At 40.9% G+C, this 21,986-nt stretch overlaps 1 protein-coding gene across 2 annotated transcripts in view; it reads left to right on the forward strand.

Annotated features, from left to right (window-relative positions):
• The first annotated feature begins 7 nt into the window (after positions 1 to 7).
• Positions 8 to 21,986, forward strand: part of TAPT1 (transmembrane anterior posterior transformation 1) — a 70,672-nt gene continuing 48,693 nt past the window's right edge. The window contains exons 1-3 of one of the 2 annotated variants that reach the window (XM_026678829.2): positions 8 to 429; positions 15,862 to 15,992; positions 20,550 to 20,668. In XM_026678829.2, the coding sequence (XP_026534614.2) occupies positions 45 to 429; positions 15,862 to 15,992; positions 20,550 to 20,668 (635 nt within the window). In that variant the 5' untranslated portion in view covers positions 8 to 44. The remainder of the gene's footprint in view (positions 430 to 15,861; positions 15,993 to 20,549; positions 20,669 to 21,986) is intronic. The other variant, XM_026678828.2, reaches the window with a different exon arrangement.

Here is a 21,986-nt window from a genome sequence, read left to right on the forward strand (position 1 = left end):
CGGGGCATCACCAGGGCAACAGTCGGCTGGGAAACGCAACTAAGATGGCGGCGCAGGTAGCTCGGCGCTCACGCGCGCGGGAAAGATGGGCCCGGCTGGTGCGCTCCGTGTCGCGCAGAGATGACGTCCTACGGGGTGGCGGCTGCTTCCCTCCACCGCCGGGAGCCGCCGCCGTCGTGCGCGCGAAGATGGCGGGCCTGGCCGAGGCGGCCCCGGGTGGCGGGGATGGCGGCGGCGGGGCAGGACCCCGCCGGGGCTCCCCGCCGGAACCCTTGCCACTACTGCTGCAGGCGGAAGGCGGGCAGCCGCGGCAGAGCAGCTTAGCCAGCGGCGGCGATAGGCAGTCTCCGCCTCGCACCGAAACGCTGGGCTTCTACGAGAGCGACAGACACCGCAAGCAGCAGCAGCAGCCGTGCCGCGCGCCCTCTGGTGAGATTCCGTCGCGGACCTCTCATCATGTGCAGAGTGCCTCTTTGGAGTTTCATACCTGTGAAAAGCTTGGGAGGGGAGTGCAGAAAAGGAGGAGAAAAACCTTAACGTGTGCAGAGCGCTTCTTTGGGTTCTTCCCCATGGGAAACTTGGGGCGGGTATGCAGAAAATTTGGGGAGAAGGAAGAGCGGAGATTGCACCCCAATCTCTATTCTTTTGGGTCCCCAACGTCCCATGAAGGACCTTTCTCTACCCGCTTCTTCCAAAGGTGGTTTCGTTTTTGCAAGCTGTGGCGCTTAAAGTTTTGCACCGAGGTAGGGTGGATTTAGGAATGCCAAGACAGGCAAAGATGCCTCTTTTTCCCCTGTCCAAAAGAGGACTCCTGTATGTTTTCTCCATAACGAATGTGCTGGAGTCTCAGGGTGCCTGAATTTGGCCCTCACCATGTTCACATTGACTCACTCTGGCTCATGAAAGATCTCCTAAGTTATTTTGGGGAATCTATTTTAGGCATCCAAGGTTGAAAAAGGGAGGCTCAGGTCTCTGTCTTAATCTGTTTTCAGGGATAGGTTCCTACTTTATATGTCAAACTTGGATCAGGGCATATCAATATAAAATTTGCTTTGCTTTTGCCCAGGAACAAGAGATAAAAAATCATCCAATTCTGTGAAATATGTTCTTTGCATTGGACTTGAATGCATTGCTTCCTTGCTAGGGGATAGCTTAAATATGTCTAGCCATTTAATTGAGTGTACATTTTAAGTGTTACAGTCAGTAAACTTTGCTACTGAAGTACAGCCTAGTAGATGTTGGATCCACTATTTATTTTTCTTATAGAGATTGTAGAATGAGAGCTGTGTTAATCTGTCGTGACAAAACAATCAGGAGTGTAAGCATTACATTTGAGAAAGGTGCCCTTTCTCTGTTAAGGTCTTTCTCCCTTGCCTTTTCTTTGAAGGGAGGGCCCTTGTTACCCAGCTGCAATATTGCAATATCAGCTTGATGTTTTCAGGGTCTTCTGAGGCCAGGTAAAACAAGGATTTTGAAAAGATAATTGACTCATTGATAGTGGGGGCAAAATGATATGGACACATAATGTGTATCTGACTTGTCCTCCTTCCTGCCAAATATCAGAGTTGAGGGAGGTAGACAAAGACTGTTCCGGACAGCCTCATTTCACCTACAGTGTTGAAAACAAGACTGAGTGCTGTAGGGCTATCTGGAACAGGTTTTTCCTCTGAGTAGTCCTGTAAATGCTGTTTTTGTAAAATAGAAAATCTAGCGTGCTGTCCTTCCAAGCAATCAACTCCAAAATCTCTCACTTTCTTTTTGTGTGAAAAAATCAACCAGAACTTTCTTGATGGAACTTTTGCTCTACATTCATTGCTGAAGAATAATTTACTTGATTTTCATGATTAGCATCTGGTTGCACTTACGTCCATCATTATGAAATGTTTTGAAAGGCTGATGAAGGAGTTTAATATATCCAGCCTCCCTCCAGTTCAGTTTGCTTGCCATCCAAATAGCTTCATAAAGAATATTATGTCCTCTATCCTCCATCTGAACTTGGCACACTTAGAGAAAAGAAATATTGATATGCGAATGTTGTTTGTTGACTTTAGTTTGGCATTTCATACGATCATTCCTCAGCATTTTAGAAGATAAACGGCATCTTTTAGGTTACATTAGACCTTTGTGCAAATAGATTCTTGATTTTCTCACTGATAGGCCCCACAGTATGTGCGAGTTGGGATTAATATGACTTGAGCACAGGTACTCCTCTGTTATTCACCCTCTTGAGATATGATTGTTGTGCAAGGTTTGCTACCAACCATATTGTGAAGTATGTGAACAATACAACAGTGGTGGGCCTTATTCAGGATGATAAATGAGGGTGATTACCAGGAGGAGATAGAAGGTTTGATGAACTGGTGTAATAAAAACAGCCTGATTTTAAATGTAGAAAAAACAAAAGAGATCATCCATTTCAGAAAACGCAGGCACAGCCATACACCTCTGTATTACCTATTCAACTGTGGAGGTGGTTAATAGTATCAAGTTTCTGGGTCTGCAGCTGACAAGCAGGTTAGTTTGGACACTCAACAGGGAGACACTGGTGGAAGCGCTTACAGCAGCTCCTGCATTTTCTGTGTCGTATGAGAAGAACACATCTTCCTTCCCCCTACCCTTACCACTTTCTACAGGTGGATCATTGAATGCATCCTGTTGTATTATTGTGGTTTGGAAGTATTACTATTTTGGACAGGAAATAGTATTATTGGAGGTTCACAATACAGGACATAGAATATAAGTGACTTTTTAAAGTGATAGATGACCAGGGTCCGCAGTATTGTTAGAGACACTATACATCCTCTCTATGACCGGTTTTCTTTGTTACCTTCTCAGAGAAGTCTTTGTGGTATCCAAAACAGAACAACTAGATTATGTAATAGCTTTGTACTATATGGTATCAACCTTGTTAACTCTTAAAACTCTTTTTGTCATGTATTCTAAATGGACTGTGATTAATGTGTGTGTGTGTATACATACATATACATACATGTGTGTATACACACACACACACACACACACGTATTTCCTCGAAAGTAAGAACAGGTCTTATTTTCTTTTGGGACCCCAAAATAAGCACTAGGGCTTATTTTCAAGGAGGTGTCTTATTCCCCCCCCCCAAGGTACAGGAGGCCCATTTCTGCTTGCTTGCATTGGTGCAGGAAACCACGTGGTGTGCCAGTGCCACCACCCTGAGGCAGTGAAGATGGAGGTGCCCTACATGTCCCACCTGGCTTACCTCTAGGCTTTTATGGATATGACTTATTTTGGGGAAAACAGGGTGTGTGTATGTGTGTTTATATATGTTTGTATATAGCATATGTATGTTCATGTATATGTGCCAGTATGTGTTTATATCCATCTACCATGTTTTTCTGAAAATACGACCTACCCCCAAAACAAGCCCAAGCCCAATTTTCACCCCTGCACCTAATATAAGCCCAACCCAAAAAATAAGCCCCAGTTAAGCCATGCCCACCATCTGGTTGTACGAGGTGGGGTGAGGCACAGGTGTAAAATTCAAGGTAGGGCACGGAGTGGAGCTGCCCCACGTGCCCTGCATTCACTTACCTTAGGACCATCGCAACCAGGACTCCCACACCCCAACCCTGGTTGCGCCATTACCCATCTTCTCTAACTACTTACAGCTGGATTCCATGTGGCACATCATGCTGGAGCCACCACTTATGACAGGATGCCACGAAGCTCATCACACTGGTGTTGCCACTCCACGCAATGGCATGATGTGCCACACAACTTTCTGCTACAAATGGTGACACCAGCGCGACAAGCTACAGCATCCTGCCACGAGTTGTGGCACCAGCGCAATGAGCCGCATGGCATGTGGCTGCAAGCGGCTGCAGAATTCGGACGGTGTCGCGATAGGTGTTGGTGCATGGGAGACATGGCTGTGTGGTCCTAAGGTAAGCAGGTAAGACTTCCTCCAAAAATAAGACCCAGTCTTATTTTTGGGGAAATATGTTATCTGTCTATCTGCATCTATCTTATCTTCGATCTAACTAGTGTGTTCACAGAAAAAAGGGACAACAAAGATGATCTTATATACTTATAGTTCTTAGAAGATAGAGAGAATACAAGTATCACTATATAAGTTTTCTTGACTAGTTCTTCTCTTGCACAAGCGAAAAACAGTTGGACAGATATTTTAGTGGGCAACATTTCTATTTTAGGATTAAGACTTTATCTCATATTGCTTTTTTCAGCTAATGACTCACCATACAATCCTCAATGTGTTTTCAGGAAGTAAGCTTCGCTGTATTGGTGAATTTGGGGTGTACATAAAGCATTGTATCCTTGATGTACTATAAGATCAGGGTATTATTTGTATTACAGTCTTCTTGCCTTCAGTAAATGTCCACATATTGTTGGGTGCCTTTGTTTCCTTGTAATGAGAGATATTTAGCTAGTTAAAATGGTTAGAAATATATCATAAGCTTAGTAATGAAAATACTTGATATGGTGGAGAAAAAAATAAGGTGGGAGTCAAATTCTGAAACAGACTTTGGAAAAAGATAAGATAACCTTTATTGTCATTTTTTACTGTGGGCACATTGGCACACATTAAAAATGAAATTCTATTGCCTGCTCCCAAGTGTACACATATATAGCATACACACATAGTATGTACATACATATACTATATATCTACATATGTATATACCTAAATGCTTATATATAAATGCATATAAATATTAAATCACTGAATACATTGTGGAAAGAGGAAGCTTGAGAGTTCACAAGGTTTATACTTTATGGAACAAAACTGTGACTGAATCTGGATGTTCTGCTTCGGATAACATGAAGCCTCCTCCCAGAAAGTAACAAGGAAAACAGATTGTGAAGATGTGTAGTGTCCCAGACAATACTGCAGACCCTGCTTAAACAATGCTTATATGCTATGTCTTGGATAGAAGGGAGTGAACTGCCCAAAAGGAACAAACTCAAGGGTTACCTCCAAGGTGATGTTCAAAAGCAAGCCATTAGAGCAGGGGTCCCCAACCGCCAGTCCGCGGACCGGCACCGGTCCGCGAACAACCCTACCGGGTCGCTGGTTGCTGGGCGCGCCATCTTTTTTGGTAAAAAGCGCTTCTGGTGAGCTTTTCCGGGTAGAAAGCTCACCGGAAGCGCTGTTTCGTCATAAAGATGGCGGCTTAGCTTCGTGAGCTTTTCCGGTAGAAAGCCATTTCTACCCGAAAAAGCTCACCAGCGCATGCCGCCATCTTTTATGACGAAACAGCGCCCGTGACGCCACGGAAGCGCCTTTTCGTCATAAAAGATGGCGGCGCCCAGTTGACGCTGGACCGGCGCGCGCGCCCAGCTGATGTCGGAACCGGGCCGCAGCGCCGAAAAGGTTGGGGATCCCTGCATTAGAGTACGAAAATATTTGTGTAGCGGGAGATTTCAGTGCAATTGTAGATGCGGAACTAGATTATAAAACAAGGAAAGCGAACAAAAAAGCAAGGAAAACGCTTCCAAAGGCTTTTTAAAAAATGGTTAAATAATTAGGCATCCAAGATGTATGGCAAGAGACATATCCTAAGGAAAATCAATACTCATTTTATTCAAATAGGCTTGATCAAGAATGGATATGATATGGATGACAGCTGAACTGAAATCTAATTTACAAGAATTGAACATAGAAACAAGTAATAGGGCAGAGCATAACCCAATAAAAGTTATATGGAAAGGACAAAAAAAGAAACTAAGATGGATGTTGAATCAATCAATATTAAAAGATAAGGAATTTATTCAATTTATGGAAAAGGAATTAGATTTTTTCTTCAAAGAGAATAGTAAAGAAGAGACCACACTACAAAATTTATGGGATACAGCCAAGGCATATATTAGAGGTTTAGTCATAACTTATATGGGAAAGAAAAACAAGAAGAAACAAAACCAAAAGACATTAGAAGAATATAAGAGACTAGAGACAGAACCACACAAAACAAATAATCTAAAAAGTCAAATGGAATTAATAAAATAAAAGTTAAATATAATAGTTAAAGAAGAATTAGCTCAAAAAATTAAAAACGCTAAACAAAATTTCTTTGAAAATGCAAACAAACCAGAAAGATGGCTGGTATAAATTGAAAAAGGAGAAAGAAAAAACCCAGATACATCAATTAATGGATGAGGAAGGAAATATTTATCATCAAAATGAGGACAAAAGGGAAATGATTCAAAGTTATTGTGGAAAACTATATGACCGAGAGATAGTCTCAGAAGACAAAATAAAACAATATTTTAAAAAATCAGAATTACTTAAAATATAGTAAAAGTCATGATAGATGAACATATACCAATGATGGGACTAATAGAAGCAATTCTGAGACAAAAAACAATAGAAGCAATTAAGAGATTAAAAAATGGAAAAACACCAGGCCCAGATGGTCCACCAGTGGAACTTTACAAAGGTTTGTAAAACTTCCTAAGTATACCAATGCTGGAAGTGCTCAGAGAAGTACTGTTAGATGCAAAAATACCAAACTCATGGACAGAAGCATATATTATGCTCATACCAAAAGAGGACTCAGACTTACAACAGATAAAAAATTATAGGCCGATATTGTTACTGAATGCAGATTAGCCTCTGGAGGGCCATCACATCCATCCATCCTTCCTTCCTTCCTTCCTCCCTCCTCTGATTACACCTTCCTTCCTTTAATCCTATATATTATGGTTTGTTATTGTTAATATTTATTAAAGAATGCTGTGTAGGCTAGAAGCTCTCAGCAAAAATAACAGCAGCTGTTGTTTGTGGCTGAAGCTATCACAGGCTGTTATTTACACACACACACGCACACACACACACACATACACACCTACCTATTTTTATTCCACTTTCCCTGGGTCCTTGGGAAAGGAATGGCATCTTTTCCCCATCCCCATCTTTAATAATCAGGACTTCACCGGCACGAGATTTAAGCACACTTTTTGTGGAGTGTCTTTCTGCCTCCCCCAAGAAACAAAACAGGATTCAGAAAACCAGGAAACCCGGGGGTTCTGGGGTGGGGGAAAAAAAAAAAAGGAGGGGGCCCCCAAAAATGGAAAATTTTGGGTTGGTGGATTTTTTTTTGGTTTTTCAAAACCCCCCCCCCCCTTTAAAAAAAGGTTCTCTATCCATTCCCCCCTTGCAGCCTTTTAGCTACTATTGTCCCACCTTGCTTCCCTCTCCCCTTCAAACAAGGCTAGGGAAGAAAGCTGGAAGGAGGCAATCTAAGGAGGAGGGAAGAAAAGACCCAGGCAGATCCCTCTCTGAATAGCCTCCCACCCAGATTTCCACTGATTTCCTCTTTGATCCTCTGACGAACAGACCCCACCCCCGTTTTTGGACTCTGGACCACCGGGCCTTTATTTTTCCCATGCTGCTCCAGGCCCAGCTTGCTGACGAGGGGGGGAGCAGCCCTGATGCCTCCGCTGCCCCCCTCATGTCCTCAGCCATCGCTGCCCGGCTTCTTCAAAGGTGCAGTGCATTTCAAAGGTGGCAGCTTGTGTCTGGAGGTGCCAAACAGTTTCCCGCTGCGAGAGCTGGGCCAGGCCTCCCCACTATCTGACTTGCCAATGGAGGCGCTTCTGTGGGCCAGCCACTCCCCCCCCCTCAGCTGGGCTTTTGTGCTCAGTATTCGGCCAAGGGAGGGGAGTGCTTCCCCATGCCACCACCTTCTTTCTCTTGGACCTGCTAATGAGGGAGGAGGAAGGCCAGGCTTGGGAGATAGCCCCTCCACCACAAGATCCTCCCCCGCAAATGTAGGAATCCTGTTGCCATGCAAGGCTAGTGCTTTGCTCCCGCATTAAGGCTCCGGCCATCGCCACCGCTGTGACAGGGCAACAGCTCCTTCATCCCTCTGCCACGATAGGGAGCTGCAGCAAAGGGGTGAAAGAGCCGCATGGGTTGCATTGTAGCTCCATGTCATAATGGGCTTCCGGAGGACGACCCCACCTCTCCCATTGGGAAGTGCGAGAGTGAAAAAATTCACTCAGTCAATTCCAACTTTTTCTTTCACGAGCAGTTGGAATTGATTGAGTGAAATGTGATGGAGAAACGCAATTGGAGCTGGGCTGGGGCAACTGTCCACGCCTGGCACATGTGCCATAGGTTCACCATCAAGGGCATATATGATTAAGATTGGGATTGTGTTTGAAATAAACAAGATTCTGGCAACTTACTTGTGCCCGTTAAAATGTCTATGAACATACTAGAACATTTTAGATACGTGCTTTCCTGAGGAGCATATGAAAAGTTGTTGTGGCACATAAAAATCTGCATAAATTGACTAGTTATTGTTTGGCAATAGCCCCATGTTATTTCTCTCAAATAAATCTCTAGACTGAGTCTGAATTATAGGCTTATATAATGCTCAGCCTCTTAGGCAAAGATGGATTCATAAGAATCTTTTATTAAACCATAATCAACTCAGTCTTGTCAATCAGAATAGACCTGGAAGGGACCTTGGAGGTCTTCTAGTCTAACCCTGCTCAGACAGGAGACCCTATACCACATGGGTGTCAAACCATGTCACAGCGTCATCATGTGACGTATCGGGACTTTTTTCCCCTTCTCTCTACCATTTCAGATAGGTGGCTGGCCAGTCTTTTTTAAAACAAAACTCCAATGATGAAACCCCTACAACTTCTGAAGGCAACTTCTGTTCCACTAGTTAATTGTCCTCACTGTTAGGAAGTTTCTCCTTAATTCCAAGTTGTTTATCCCCTTGATTAGTTTCCATTCACTATTTCTTGTCTTGCCTTCTGGTGCTTTGGAAAATAAGTTGACTCCCTCTTTGTGGCATCCCCTCAAATACTGGGATACTGCTATCATGTCATTCCTACTCCTTCCTTTCTCTAGACTGCCCATACCCAATTCCTGCAACTGTTCTTCATATGTTTTTGTCCCAGGCCTAATCATCTTAATTGCTCTTCTTTGCATTTTTTCCAAAGTCTCAACATTTTTTTGTAATAGGGTGACCAAAACTGGATGCAGTATTCCAGGCGTAGCCTTACTAAGATTTTATATAGCAGTACTAATATTTCATGTGATTTTTGAATCTATGCCTTTGTTAATGCAACCTAGGATTGTATTAGCTTTTTTGGCTGCTACTGCACACTGCTGGCTCATTTTTAAGTGATTGTCAACTAGGACTTCAAGATCCCTCTCACAGTTACTGGTATTGAGCCAGGTTTTGCTTACTCTGTACTTGTACTTTTGGTTTTTCCTGCCTAGGTATAAAACCTAGCTTTTCTCCACATAAAATTTCATGTTATTGGATAGGGTCCATTGTTCAAGTCTGTCAAGGTCTTTTTGGATCCTAAACTTGTCTTCTGGGTGTGTGTGTGTTGGCTATTCTTGCCAGCTTAGTGTCATCTGCAAATTTGATGTTTTCCCCTTCTATTCTCTCATCTAAATCATTTATGGAAATGGGGCTAAAACGAAACCTTGTAATACTCTGCTGCTTACTTCCCTCCATGTAGATGTAATACCATTAAGGACTACTAATTGAGTATGGTTTATCAGCCAGTTACAAATCCATCTGGTGGTGATACTGTCCATCCCACTTTTTTCTAGTTTACTAAGAAGAAGGCTGTGGTCTACTTTGTCAAATGATTTGATGAAGTCTAAGTATACTATGTCCACAGCATTTCGCTGGTCTACTAATTTAGTCACTTTATCAAAGAATGAAATAAGATTGGTTTGGCATGATCTTTTGGATTGAAAAGTAAGTTTGAACCAATGTAATAAAAATTTAAGCCTTGATTTTAATTAGAATGACTTGAACTACATCACATAATTTAGAGGAACAGACATTTTTTGACTTAGAGCTAACTACTGTATTATTTGGGGAGATTGTACAGTGTGCAGATTCTATCCAATTTTCTGTTGCATCAAAAACGCTTTGGCACAGGTGGAAGCCAACCTTCTTTATTGCATTACTTGTGTACATTATGTACTTCAATACATTACTTGTGTTAATAAAACTGAAGTTTAGAAACTTGTGCAAATATTTGAACCTGTTTGCACTCTGTAATAGTTCCAGAGTACAAGTCACAATCACAAACTTGATCTTCAACATTTAGTAATTTGTAGTGTCTATATGTGAAGGATTTTTTTTTTTTTTTACAAATATTAAATTAATTTCTGGACAAGTGGATTTAGAACTTGTGTTAATAAACACAAATACAACTTGTCTCATTATTAATTTTAAGCTATGGCTTCATAGCCTGCTTGTTCCAAATTGGTTAAACCACAGTCTCCCAGATTAAATATAAAGGAACATATAATTTCTGGCTTGTTTGTCAACTCATGCAAAGAAGAGAAGGAATGATGTAACCCAGTGCATGAAGCCATTTCAACATGATCATGGTTTCAGCATGTGGATTCCTGGCTTAGTCTTGCCTAATACATAAATATTTGATTTAAAATTACTAAAGAGCCTGTCCCAATTCTTGGCAATGTACAACAACAAAAAGAAACTATATCACAGATAGTTCCTCAGAATAGTATTAATAGATCAAAACAAATGTAGCTTATGAGAAAAAATCCATATGTTTATCCAGAGCATAATTTTAAAGGATAGCAAAATACCTGATTTGCTTTATAGAAGTGATAAAATAGCTAGTAAGACTGCTGTTTTATATTGGAGATTGTGGAAACTATTTTTCATTTGGTCCCTATGAATTTGCTGGAGATTGCTTATAAGGTATATTCTGATGTTTCAAGGAGTAGCCACATTTTCCTCATTCCAAAAGAATAACACATGCTGGCAGAAAAGCTTGCTAGCTGAGATACAGCTAAATCATTTAGCTTTTGTTCATAATTATTGGACATATTCTTTTCCTGAAAAGTACTATTTATTTAGCATATACTGCCTATCTCTCAAAATCATGACACTGGGCAGTGTACAAACGTAATAGATAAAAACTACATTTCAATATGAAAATAAGCATATAAAATCAATATAGTGAACAAGTCAGGCCAAGGATATCAAACATAAAAAAATTTCTGCTAGGCTATCATTACAACACAATGTGAAGCTGTATGGAAGGCTTAGTTTTGTGCAGGCATCTCCCTTCATGCATATATACTTTTATATTGTACACCTATTTTTTTCCTAAATAAAATATTTTGCACTAGTCTCTTCAATTTCATTCCATTGTTTTGAGCTCATTTCTCTAATCTGTCAAGCTTCCTTATTATCCTTTCTCTCTTCTGTTCATAGACTCTGGTTTATCACTTTCATCCTCAATCTCCAGATTTAAACCCATTATTTATTCCCTTAACCTCTGTACTCTAATTGCTTCTGAAAACTATTGGGTCTTTACATGTCTTTAAATAAAGGCAGGGAAACCAGTAGTGCTAAACAGCAACCCTAGTAAGATGAGTCCTGCTGGTTGTAAGTCAGCAAGACTCATATAGTCTACTAGAATGAACCAGGATTGGTAGTGCGAGCTCTCTGGGATTCCTGCCAAGAGTTTATTCAACTCAGTTTGGAGATTCTTGGAACTGAATAAAATTGGGGCAAATCCGTAGTAGGTGGAACAGAAGACAGCAACAAATAGTAAAGAGCTATATTCTAGATATTGTCACTGTGGAGTTGTAGATGGGGCACTGATGCATACTAATGACACGTAAGAAGAAGGGACTTCTGGTGGCACTTCCATCGGTGACGGACCGGAGACCGTGATCGTGCATGGCTTCAATCAGTGTTTGCCCTGTTGGAGGATCCCAAACCGGATCCACCTTGGGTGGGTGGGGAAAGAGGGGGAGACCGCCAGCTGAGTCGAGGGGAGCCACATCTTCCCTCCCTGGCTAGATACACTCCCCTCAAAGACAGGAGTAAGCGGCAGTCTTTAATGGCTGCCCTGAAGATGGGAAGCTATCCGGGAATTAAGTTTTGTGCTGAAGTGGTGAAGAAGTGGATAGTGTGAAAACCAGACATAACTCATGGACATAAAGATACCCCGGAATTAAGGTACAAATATTTTTTCTAAAAGGATTATAAAGCAGCGATGAGAGAGAGAGAGGAAAGAGGGGTGGAAAAAAATGAAAGATTTTGACAGGAGCTAAATTGAAGGAGGAAGCTGGAAGAAAACTTGGACAAATATATGATTCTGGCACTAAATAGGCAATTAAATGCTGAACTTGAATGTGCCAAAAAGAAATGAATTACAATTTGGATTTATTGAATTTTTGAAACATAAATACCTCAAATAAAAAGTAAAAAAGTGGAAAGAAAGGGTGGAACTTGGATGTAACAGAGAGCACCACTTAATGATAAAAGAAAATTACAGTGACTTTTTAAAAAAGTGTCTGGTTCTCTCAAAACTGAAACTTGATACAAAATAGGAGGAACTTTGTTACAATAAAGCAGAAACATTGAAAAGTGAAAACACAGAATTTTAAAATAAAAGAGCATGAAGAAACTACACTGGGGTTGTTTGGTGATCTTGGCATAAATGTAAACTTATGGATATTGGACTAATTGATGAATTTGGGGAAAAAAAACTTAAAGAAGAATTAATAGAAGTTGATCGTTGAAAATAAAAATCAAAGACGCTGGTCGAATTGAATTACTGGACAATAGGCTTGGACTTAAATTCTAAAGAAAGGGATAAAGAAAATATAAAAGAAGTGTTTGAAAATGGCAGAACTTTTCTTGGAACTAAAAATAGAACTAAGAAACATAAAAAATGTTAAATGAAAGAAATGAATCGTGCTGTATTACCTTACAATTATTAGAAATGGCAATTCTGGAGAAAGAAGAACCACAAGGAGTGCCAGAAGGGGAGGAGTTAATTAAAAAAGAAGAAGCCAGCTTTAATGAACAAAGGGAGCAATGACCATCAAAACAAAGGGGAGAAAATGGAAGTTAAAACTTGGAGGATTGAGGAGACAATTAAAAAGGGAAATGTCTTGAAAGCCAAACAAAGAAAAAGGAAACACCAGAAAAGGGAATTACAAAAGAAAGTCTTAAAGAAGGAGGGGGATAAAAATTGGAATAAGAAAAGGAAGGAAAAAATGAAAGGAAAAAGATGTAATAAGAGAAAGAACCAGAAAATAAGGAGATATGGAAACCGAACAAAAATAATTAGAAATTGTTTAGTCGAGAGACATAGAGACAACGGGTAGATAAAGATTAAAGAAAAGGGATTCTACAAGGTAATGTGTTGTAATACATAAGAATGTAGCTTTTAAATGTGAATGAAATTGATATATTTTCTTTTTAATTGGTTTTTTATTGAAGGATTGTTGTTAATTTATATATGGGTAATAAAATAAAGAATATAGTTAAAATGAATTATGAGAATCCTAGTGAAAAGACTAATAACAGTTTCTATAATTAACTGAATAGATCAATATATTTGAAACAACAAATGTAATTTTAGGGAATACCAGGGGGAACCTTGCTTAAAATATATATATGGACATGTGACATATAGTAGTTAGGAAATTATTGTTATTAAACTAAAATGTGATAATTATATAGTGATTATATTATGATAAATTTTGATTATGGATTAAAGGGGAATAAATTCAGGGATGTATAAGATAAAAGGGTTGCACACTCTAATTGATACTTAAAGGGGGAAATTTTGGGGAATTATTAGATTTAAGATGGAATTTATTGAATAATGAAATAAAAGTATGTGACAAAATAGCAAATGTGACAGATAAAAGTATAAAGGTATAATGAATTTAGAATTAAAAAATAAGAATGTTAGACTATAGAATAAGATTTGAGAACATTTATAGAAAAAGAAATTAAGATAAGATATAAATTAAAAATGGATTTAATAAGTGTAAAGAAAATAATGGAGAAAATTTACTGGAAAATGGAAGTAATGATATGATATAGAATTGAATTTGAATGTGAAAGATAAATATGTACTAAGGTCATGTTTGTGTTGACGTGTAAATCTGGAACCACGTTGTTCACTGAAAGAGATGTTTTTAAAATATAAAAATAATAAAATTTTATTACAAAAAATAACGACACATAAGAAGCACCAGGAAAGATAGTAAGATTTAAACTGATGCTGTCACTTGTGTGTTGGCCTAGATCGGGGTCTCCAAATTTGATAACTTTAAGATTTGTAGACCAACTCCCAGCCAGTTTAGAGACCCCTGACCTAGATTAATACAATAGAATAGAATACTTTATTGGCCAAGTGTGATTGGATACACAAGGAATTTGTCTTTGGTGCATATGCTCTCAGTGTACATTTAAAAGTACATTCATCAAGAATCACAAGTTACAACACTTAGTGATAGTCATAGGATACTAAATAAGCAATCAAATACTATTAGGAGACTAAATAAAACAATATAAGTCATAAAGATACAAGGAACAAGGTTGTAGTCATAAGTGGAGGACATAGGTAATAGGAAGGATGAGAAGAACAATAGTAATACAGTCTTGGTAAATAGTTTGACAGTGTTGTGGGAATTAGTTGTTTAGCAGAGTGATGGCATTCGGGGGAAACTGCCCTTGTGTCTAGTTGCTCTGATATGCAATGCTTCATAACATTTTGAAGGTAGAAGTTGAAATAATTTATGTCCAGGATGTGAGGGGTCTGTAGATATTTTCACGGCTCTCTTTTAGACTCATGCAGTATACAGGTCATCAATGGAAGGCAGTTTGGTAGCAATTGTTTTTTTTCCCTGCAGTTCGAATTATCCATTGAAATCTGTGTCTGTCTTTGGTTGGTTGCAGAGCCAAACCAGACAGTTATAGAGGCGCAGGTGACAGACTCAATAATTCCTCTTAGAACTGAATCAGTAGCTCCTTGGACAGTTTGAGCTTTCTGAGTTAGTGCAGAAAGAACATTCTTTGTTGTGCTTTTTTGATGACGTTTTTGATATCAGATGTCCATTTTAAGTCTTGAGATATGATAGAACCTAGAAACTTGAAGGTCTCTACTGTTGATACTGTGTTTTCTAGTATTGTAAGAGGTGGTAGTATAGGAGGGTTCCTCCTAAAATCTACCACCATTTCTACAGTTTTGAGCGTGTTTAGTTCAAGATTGTTCTGGTTGCACTACAAGGCGAGTTGTTCAATGACGAATCTGTATGCAGATTCGTCATTGTCTCTAATGAGACCAATCACTGTTGTATCATCTGCAAACTTCAGTACTTTAACAGGGATCTTTTGAGATGCAGTCATATATAGATAGAAGAGAAATGGAGAGAGCACACAGCCCTGGGGGCGCCCTCTGTGCTACTTGTACAGGTATCTGATGTAATTTTGCCTAGCTTCACCTGCTGTTTCCTGTCTGTTAGGAAGCTTATGATCCATTTACAAGTGTGGTCAGGTAAGCTAGCTGATTTAGTTTAGTTAGAAGAATATCTGGAAATAATTGTATTGAATGCTGAGCTGAAGTCTACAAAGAGAACCCTTGCATATGTCTTTGGAGAGTCTAGATGTTGTAGGATATAGTGCAGAGTCATAGTAACAGCATCATCTGTCAATCTATTTGCTTGGTATGCAATCTGCATGGGATCTAACAGCGGATCTATGATGGTTTTCAGGTGGGCCAGCACTAGCCTTTCAAAGGTTTTCATAACTACAGATGTTAGAGCAACCGGTCTAAAACCATTCAGTTCCTTGATGGAGGATTTCTTTATCACTGGGATGATAGTAGAGCATTTGAAGCAAGAAGGAACATAGCACATCTCTAGTGATTTATTAAAGATGCAGTGAAGATGGGGGCCAGTTAGTTGGCACAAGCTTTTAAGCAAGGAGTTATCTTGCCTTTAAAGTAGTTCACTATGGCCGCTAAGAAAAAATGAGAAAAGAAATGCTAAATAATTCAACTTTTTAAAAAAGAGGTTTTCTTTCAATGCAGATCTTTCTCTACTGAGGTTTATCAATGCAGAGCTAACAAGAGGTTACTTCCTTGAACACAATGAAGCCAAGTACACAGAACGGAGAGAGAGAGTGTATACATGCATGCGAATACCAAGAGAATTGGAAAAGGTAAGTTAATTTCTCAGCATTTTATTATGCCTAAGGAATGCTCAGTCTCACTTTATAGAACACATGAAGCTTTTGTTTGTTTGTTAATATAAAGACTATAAAAACAATTGGAGATGCCAGATTGTTGATTTTTTAAAAACGTATACAACTTAAAGATAATATTCCAATTGCATTTTTTGGCAGTTCAGTCTGGCATTCAATTTGCCTTAAGTCTGACCTGATAACACTATAATTGAATATATTGGACTGGTTCCAAAGCAGTGATGTATCAGCAGGAGAACAGCATGTACAGCCAAAATTCATTTGTTGCTTTCTGAGGAGCAGTTCTATCACCAATGAAAAAATACATATGTAAAATTAAAAAGTTGCTGTTCTCCCTTGTAAGGCTGCGACAGGTCAGGAGTGGGTGTTGCTCTTGTCCTAGCTGCTTGGACTGAGTCTATCTAAAAGGCTTATAAGCCTAGCTCCACCCGCTCTGGGTAGCTCCTCCCATCTTTTGACTCAGTCCTCAGCCAGGATGGACACAATTCACTGCCTCTCCTGCCTTTGGAAGTTTTCCCCAAAGGCAGCCTTACAAAGAGGAAAAAAAGCCTCGAAAAAGCCTCTCTCTTGAATTTTTGCGGCTCCGCTTCCCAGCTGGTTTTCGGAGCCATGCAACGGCTGACAGCTGATCCGGTGATCAGTCATTTTTGGTGCCTTTACAAAGCAGATGATTTCCCAGTGCTTGCCCATCTCTAGCCACACTGGGTCTGTGAGGAGTGTGGCAAGGGCTCCTCCTAGCAACAATCCATTGACTTGCTTGAACCTTTTGGGCCAGGTCAGGGGTTTTGCCCCGATCCCTAACTTCAGGGCAGATTGCAGGCTCATCAGGCAATGAATGCATCCTGAGTCTATTATGGCTTCTACATCCCCCTGGGCCCCAGATTATTGTACTACAAGTCTTGACTGGATGGTGAAGGGGCAGATGGCTTCGCTTACTATCGGGTTGTCCTCGCTCTCGTCATCGCTGTCGTAGGGTGCAGGCTGCTGGGTGTCCCGAGCTGGAGTTCTCCCTCACCTGGGGTAGGGGAGACCTCCACAGCTTGGTGGGTAAACTTCCCTTTCTCACCTTTCATTGGGGCTTCTTTGGCTTGGCTGGCTCTGGTGTTTCCCCCTCGACTGGGGAGCTGGGGCTAGGCCATCGGCTGCCCGATGACTTCGCTGGCCACAATGAAAGCAGTTAATGGGCAGTTCCAAGGCTCTGCTAGAGCAGTGGTCGCCAACCAATGGGCCGGGGACCCCTGGTGGTCTGTGAGAAAAGTTTGGTGGTCCTCAGAGAAAAGTCACCCCCAAAGGACCCCCTTAAGCAATTAATCCAGGCTTCACGGGAACACAAGGATGCGCCACATGGCCCGTGGGAACACAAGGCTTGTGCTGCCTGCTTTGCGAACAACACGAGGTAGTGAGGGGAGGGGGGGAAAGGGCAGAGGGGGGAGCTTGCCCCACTCAACCCACGCTCCTCACTTGGGCACTTCTTTCCTCTTCTTTCTTCTGCTTTTGGCTGCATGCAACGAAAGCAGCAAAAGTCTTTCTTTCTCTCCCCCAATCTAGGCCAGAAATGAGTCTTTGAGACCCTGCAAGGCATCCTGCTCCAAGAGGCTGTGCCGGTGCTTCAAGTCTCACAAAGACTCATTTCTGACGGAGTTGGGGGAGAGAAAGAAAGACTTCTGCTGCTTCTGCTGCTTTCCTTGCAGGAAGCCAAAAGTCAGTCCCCCCTCCTCCCCCTCCCCCTCTCCCTGAGAACGGAGCTGGAGACGGTATCTGATCCCAAATAAAGAATGTTCGATCAGTAGGAAAACGGGGTGGGGAATTTCCCTGCAGACTTTTTGGGAGTTTTTCCCAAGGTCTCTGGTCCGCAGGATTTAAAATTATGAGTTTAGTGGTCCCCAAGGTCCAAAAGCTGGGTGACCCCTGCGCTAGAGGCTCTGTGCCTTGGCCAGGGGTAGATTGCCTTCCAAGCTGGTGTTTCTCTGGTTGGGTCTTTGGTTTTTGCTCTGTGACTCCACATTTCTTGTACCATTTGAGTTCGAGGTCCATTGCCACCGCCATCCGATACCATTCCTGGATTCAGCCGGGGAGCCCTTATTAACCGCATATGTGGCCCTCCTTAAAGAAATGGACCAGTAGCCCCTCTGGCCACTGTCACAGCTTCCTAGCCACTCTGAAATTCTTGGACATATTCCTTGGCGGGGTGGCCCCTTTGCTTGATTTCTCAGATTTTTGCTTCAGCTTGCAAGACCTAGGAGTTGTCTTTGAACCTAGCCCTCAATTCCTGTGGGAAGTTGTCATTGTTTCCCACCTCTGATGCATCCTCATCATGGAGCTGGGTCATGCATTCAGCTGCTTCCCCTTCCAAATTTGCGATCACTGCTAGGACCATGGCTTGGTTGCTGGGATAGTCCATGGCATGATCATCTATATTAGCCCACACCTGGTTCAGGAAGAATACATGCCTGTCTGGGTCCCTGTAGAAGGCGGCCTTCATTGGTGGAGGGGTGGCTGGGCAAGGAGGAGGAGGAGGAAGAGGTTGAGGTCTTCTCTAAGCTGGAGGCCACTGCCCCAGGACCCAGCCAGCCCTGGGGTAGGATGCCCATGGTGTGGGTCCCGCCCATGGTGATGTAGGTGGCAAGGCATGTTCGCCAACCAACGATGGCATGGTGGGCTTTGCTGTGGGACCAGACTCAACTGCGCCAACGTCATCAGGAGAGCACTAACTGATCAAGTCACTGCAGCTGGAGCCGGACCGTGGCAGGGTGGGAATGTCAGGGTAGGTTGGCTCAGGACCACTCTAGATGGTTCGAACCTACATGGCTTTTCCATGCCTTCAATGCTCATCTGGTCGAACCTCTCCTGCGGGTTCTCCATCATCTGGCCGGGGAAAGCTGTTAGGTATCTCCATTCCCCAGATTCATCTAGTTCAAGGGATCCCCTCACTCTCCAATGCAGGGCGAAGGCCACACTGACACCACTCCCATTGACAAGGTCAATGGGCACTCCCTTCCAAGCCCCCCTGGATGGAGGCCTGGTGCCTGAGGTTCTCCTCAGTCTGGTACAGGTCCTTGGCCTGTGCCTCCATTTGGACCTTCAGCCAGGTCACTGCTGGGAGGGTGATCTTCAGCGGTGCCACTGTTTGCAGGGTTTCACTCTGGCGCTGGCCCCAGCCCCGGCGACTTCTTCCCCATCCTTCTCCATTTCCACAGCCTTCTCTGCTTCCTCGAAGATCTGGTGAGCAGCCTATACCAGAAATTTATGAGAGTTGGTTTAATGTCAAGGTTCCAAATAATGCATCCACCAAAAGCAGAACTCCTCAAAGAACATTTTTATTGAACACAACTAGTGAAAACCAATTCTAAAGGTTTTTCCCCTAATTAAAAGAACAATTGTTCCCTACCCAGGTGTCACCAATCACATTGTCCAATAAAGATAGCTGGGAGGTTGCTTGGCCACTCCTCTGCCATCTGTTGGGATGACCTTGGTTCCCACAAGAAAACTTTTACTTTTGACTTGTAGCCAGTCTGCTTCCCTTCCCCCTTTCAAAGTTCGTGGCAATTTGAGGCAAGAAAAAAAAAGTGGCTTCAGCCAGGTCAGCTTCAGAGTGGACAAACTGCTTGGGAATTGTCTTCAGAGACAGTTCAGATTCCCTCTCAGCCAATTCCAGTCTGATTTCAAGACCGTGATGCACTGAGAATGAACCGTTATCTGTCTAGCACCTCATTGTTCTCAAAACAACCTTGCGGCATCACATTGGCTACTGGTCAGGAGGGTTGGGTTTAGGGGCAGGAAAGAATTACTTTGAACTTTGTGTGGGCTTTTTCAGATTTTGCCTGACTTTACTGCAACCACATTCTCTCAATAAAAGTTCTTTTGATTCAACTCAATGGAGTCAAGAATTTTGCTTTCCTGAAGGACCAGCTGGGGCAGGTCCTTTCAGGATGGATGGATGAGTATTGTGTAAAAATGCTAGGAATTGTGTAAGAATTATGATCGCAATAGGAAAGTTGCTTTTGGATATGGATTTATGTTTTCTAAATAGAGAAAATGTTATTCTGTTGCATAAGAAGAAAATGTTTGAAGGAAAGATGTTGATATTTGTAATGAGTTCTGTAAATTTTATAACTATTTGAACATATATAGAAGATCAAGGCTGATGATCTGACATTATATCTGAGAACGCTTCATCTACTGAGTAAAGATTAGGATCACTGAAGCCATGAAAATCTGCAAAGTTCACATGCCAATGGCTTAGAAAGCGAGCTTTTGCTGAATGTCTCTTGTCTGGTGTCAAATTGGAACTTCCTTTCTGGAGAGGGGCACCTTCCTTGCTTCTAATTAAATTGTGAAAATCTACTGGTTTTGCCAGGCCTTGAATAGAATTTTGTATTTATGCATAATTTTATGTAAACTGCCCTGTTTTATTGAAGATGCTTATGATTATAGTCCTATCCATTTTACGTGTAATTAAGCTCAGTATGAAACTTGGTTAAACCCTGTATTTCTTTCTCTTTCTTTCCTCTGTAGTTGATGATTTTTGGAATCTTTTTGTGCCTGGATGCTTTCCTTTACATATTCACCCTCCTCCCATTAAGAGTTTTTCTGGCAATGTTCAGGTTCATCACATTGCCTTGTAGTAGCTTGCGGTAAGTTTTTTACTCTTCATGCATGCTATGTTAAAACAATGTTTAGTTGTTTATATACTTTGATCTTAATTTGTTTTTAAGTGGTGTAGCTTAATATATGTTTCTTCAGGATTGAAGAGTCTAACATTTCTATTTGTTTCAATGATTCACCTGGCTGAGTTCTGTATAGCTATTCAGGACTTTTAAAAGTAGTGAATGGAGCATTAACTTCCATGAGTACTTTATCCTGCAAATTGGGTATAATTAAATTACAATTCGTTTGGCACTCTAGCCTACTGATTTTTCTTTCAAGAGCCAAGGTTCATATCACATGCATTGTTCACAATTGGAGTTGCCTATATATCCATTAAAGTAAATCAAATATAAATAAATGTATGCTTAAGATGTCTCTGGTGATATGGCTCTTTTAATGGGTACACAGAATATTTTTATAACACTGAAATAGAGCTTTGTAATATAAAAATGATGTTTCTCTTTCAGACTTCCAAAATAAGTAAATATCTGAACTAAACTCTGAACTAAAAGCGAGAATGTTACAAACCGAAATAGGTTAAATGCAAGAATCTGACTTGTAATTTTCAAATCAAAGTTTGATAAATTTAACAACATACACAATATAGGTTGTTCTGAAGTGCATTTTTACTGAGGTGAAAACATACTACCAGTTGCGACTAGAATTTTATTTTCTTGTAGAATAAGATAATAAAAATGTTAAATCTCTAAAGAACATTCTATTTGTTACTCTGGCTCTTTTTTGCCTGGCACTATGTTAAAAATCTATTGATGTTATATTCTTGTTTCAGTTATGATGTGAGTAAATAGTTAATAGAGTAAATACATTAATCAGTAGCCCTGGCCCAATTAGGGAAAAAGGATAGAGCACGAGAAGCCAAAGAATAATCCTGATAGACAGAAAAGGATCATGAGCTCCTATTCAGGAGATGGGTACTTAAAGCCCACCAAAGGATGGGAATCACACATTTATTTATGATTCTAGTTTAAAATATAGTTTGAGGGACCATCATAGATATTATACAGTATTTATTATACTATACTAACTATACTATATTATGAATATATTATGTGTGTGTGTGTGTGTGTCTGAAATTTTTATTAAGTTATAAAACAAGGTACAAAATACGAAACAAAATAGGAAGACAGTGAGGGGAAAGGGGAGAAGAGAAGAGAGAGAGGAAGGGATGGGGAAAAGAAAAAAAAAGTGTTGACTTCTGACTACCTATTTTACCTGCAGTAAAATAAAGCACTAATAACAAACCACAACTTTTTGCTTTTCCATTGTAATACAGACTAGCCATTC

Source organism: Notechis scutatus, chromosome 4 (genome assembly GCF_049901735.1).
Source record: "Notechis scutatus isolate UNSWTSFEM ecotype Mainland chromosome 4, rNotScu1.2, whole genome shotgun sequence".
Lineage (NCBI taxonomy): Eukaryota > Metazoa > Chordata > Lepidosauria > Squamata > Elapidae > Notechis > Notechis scutatus.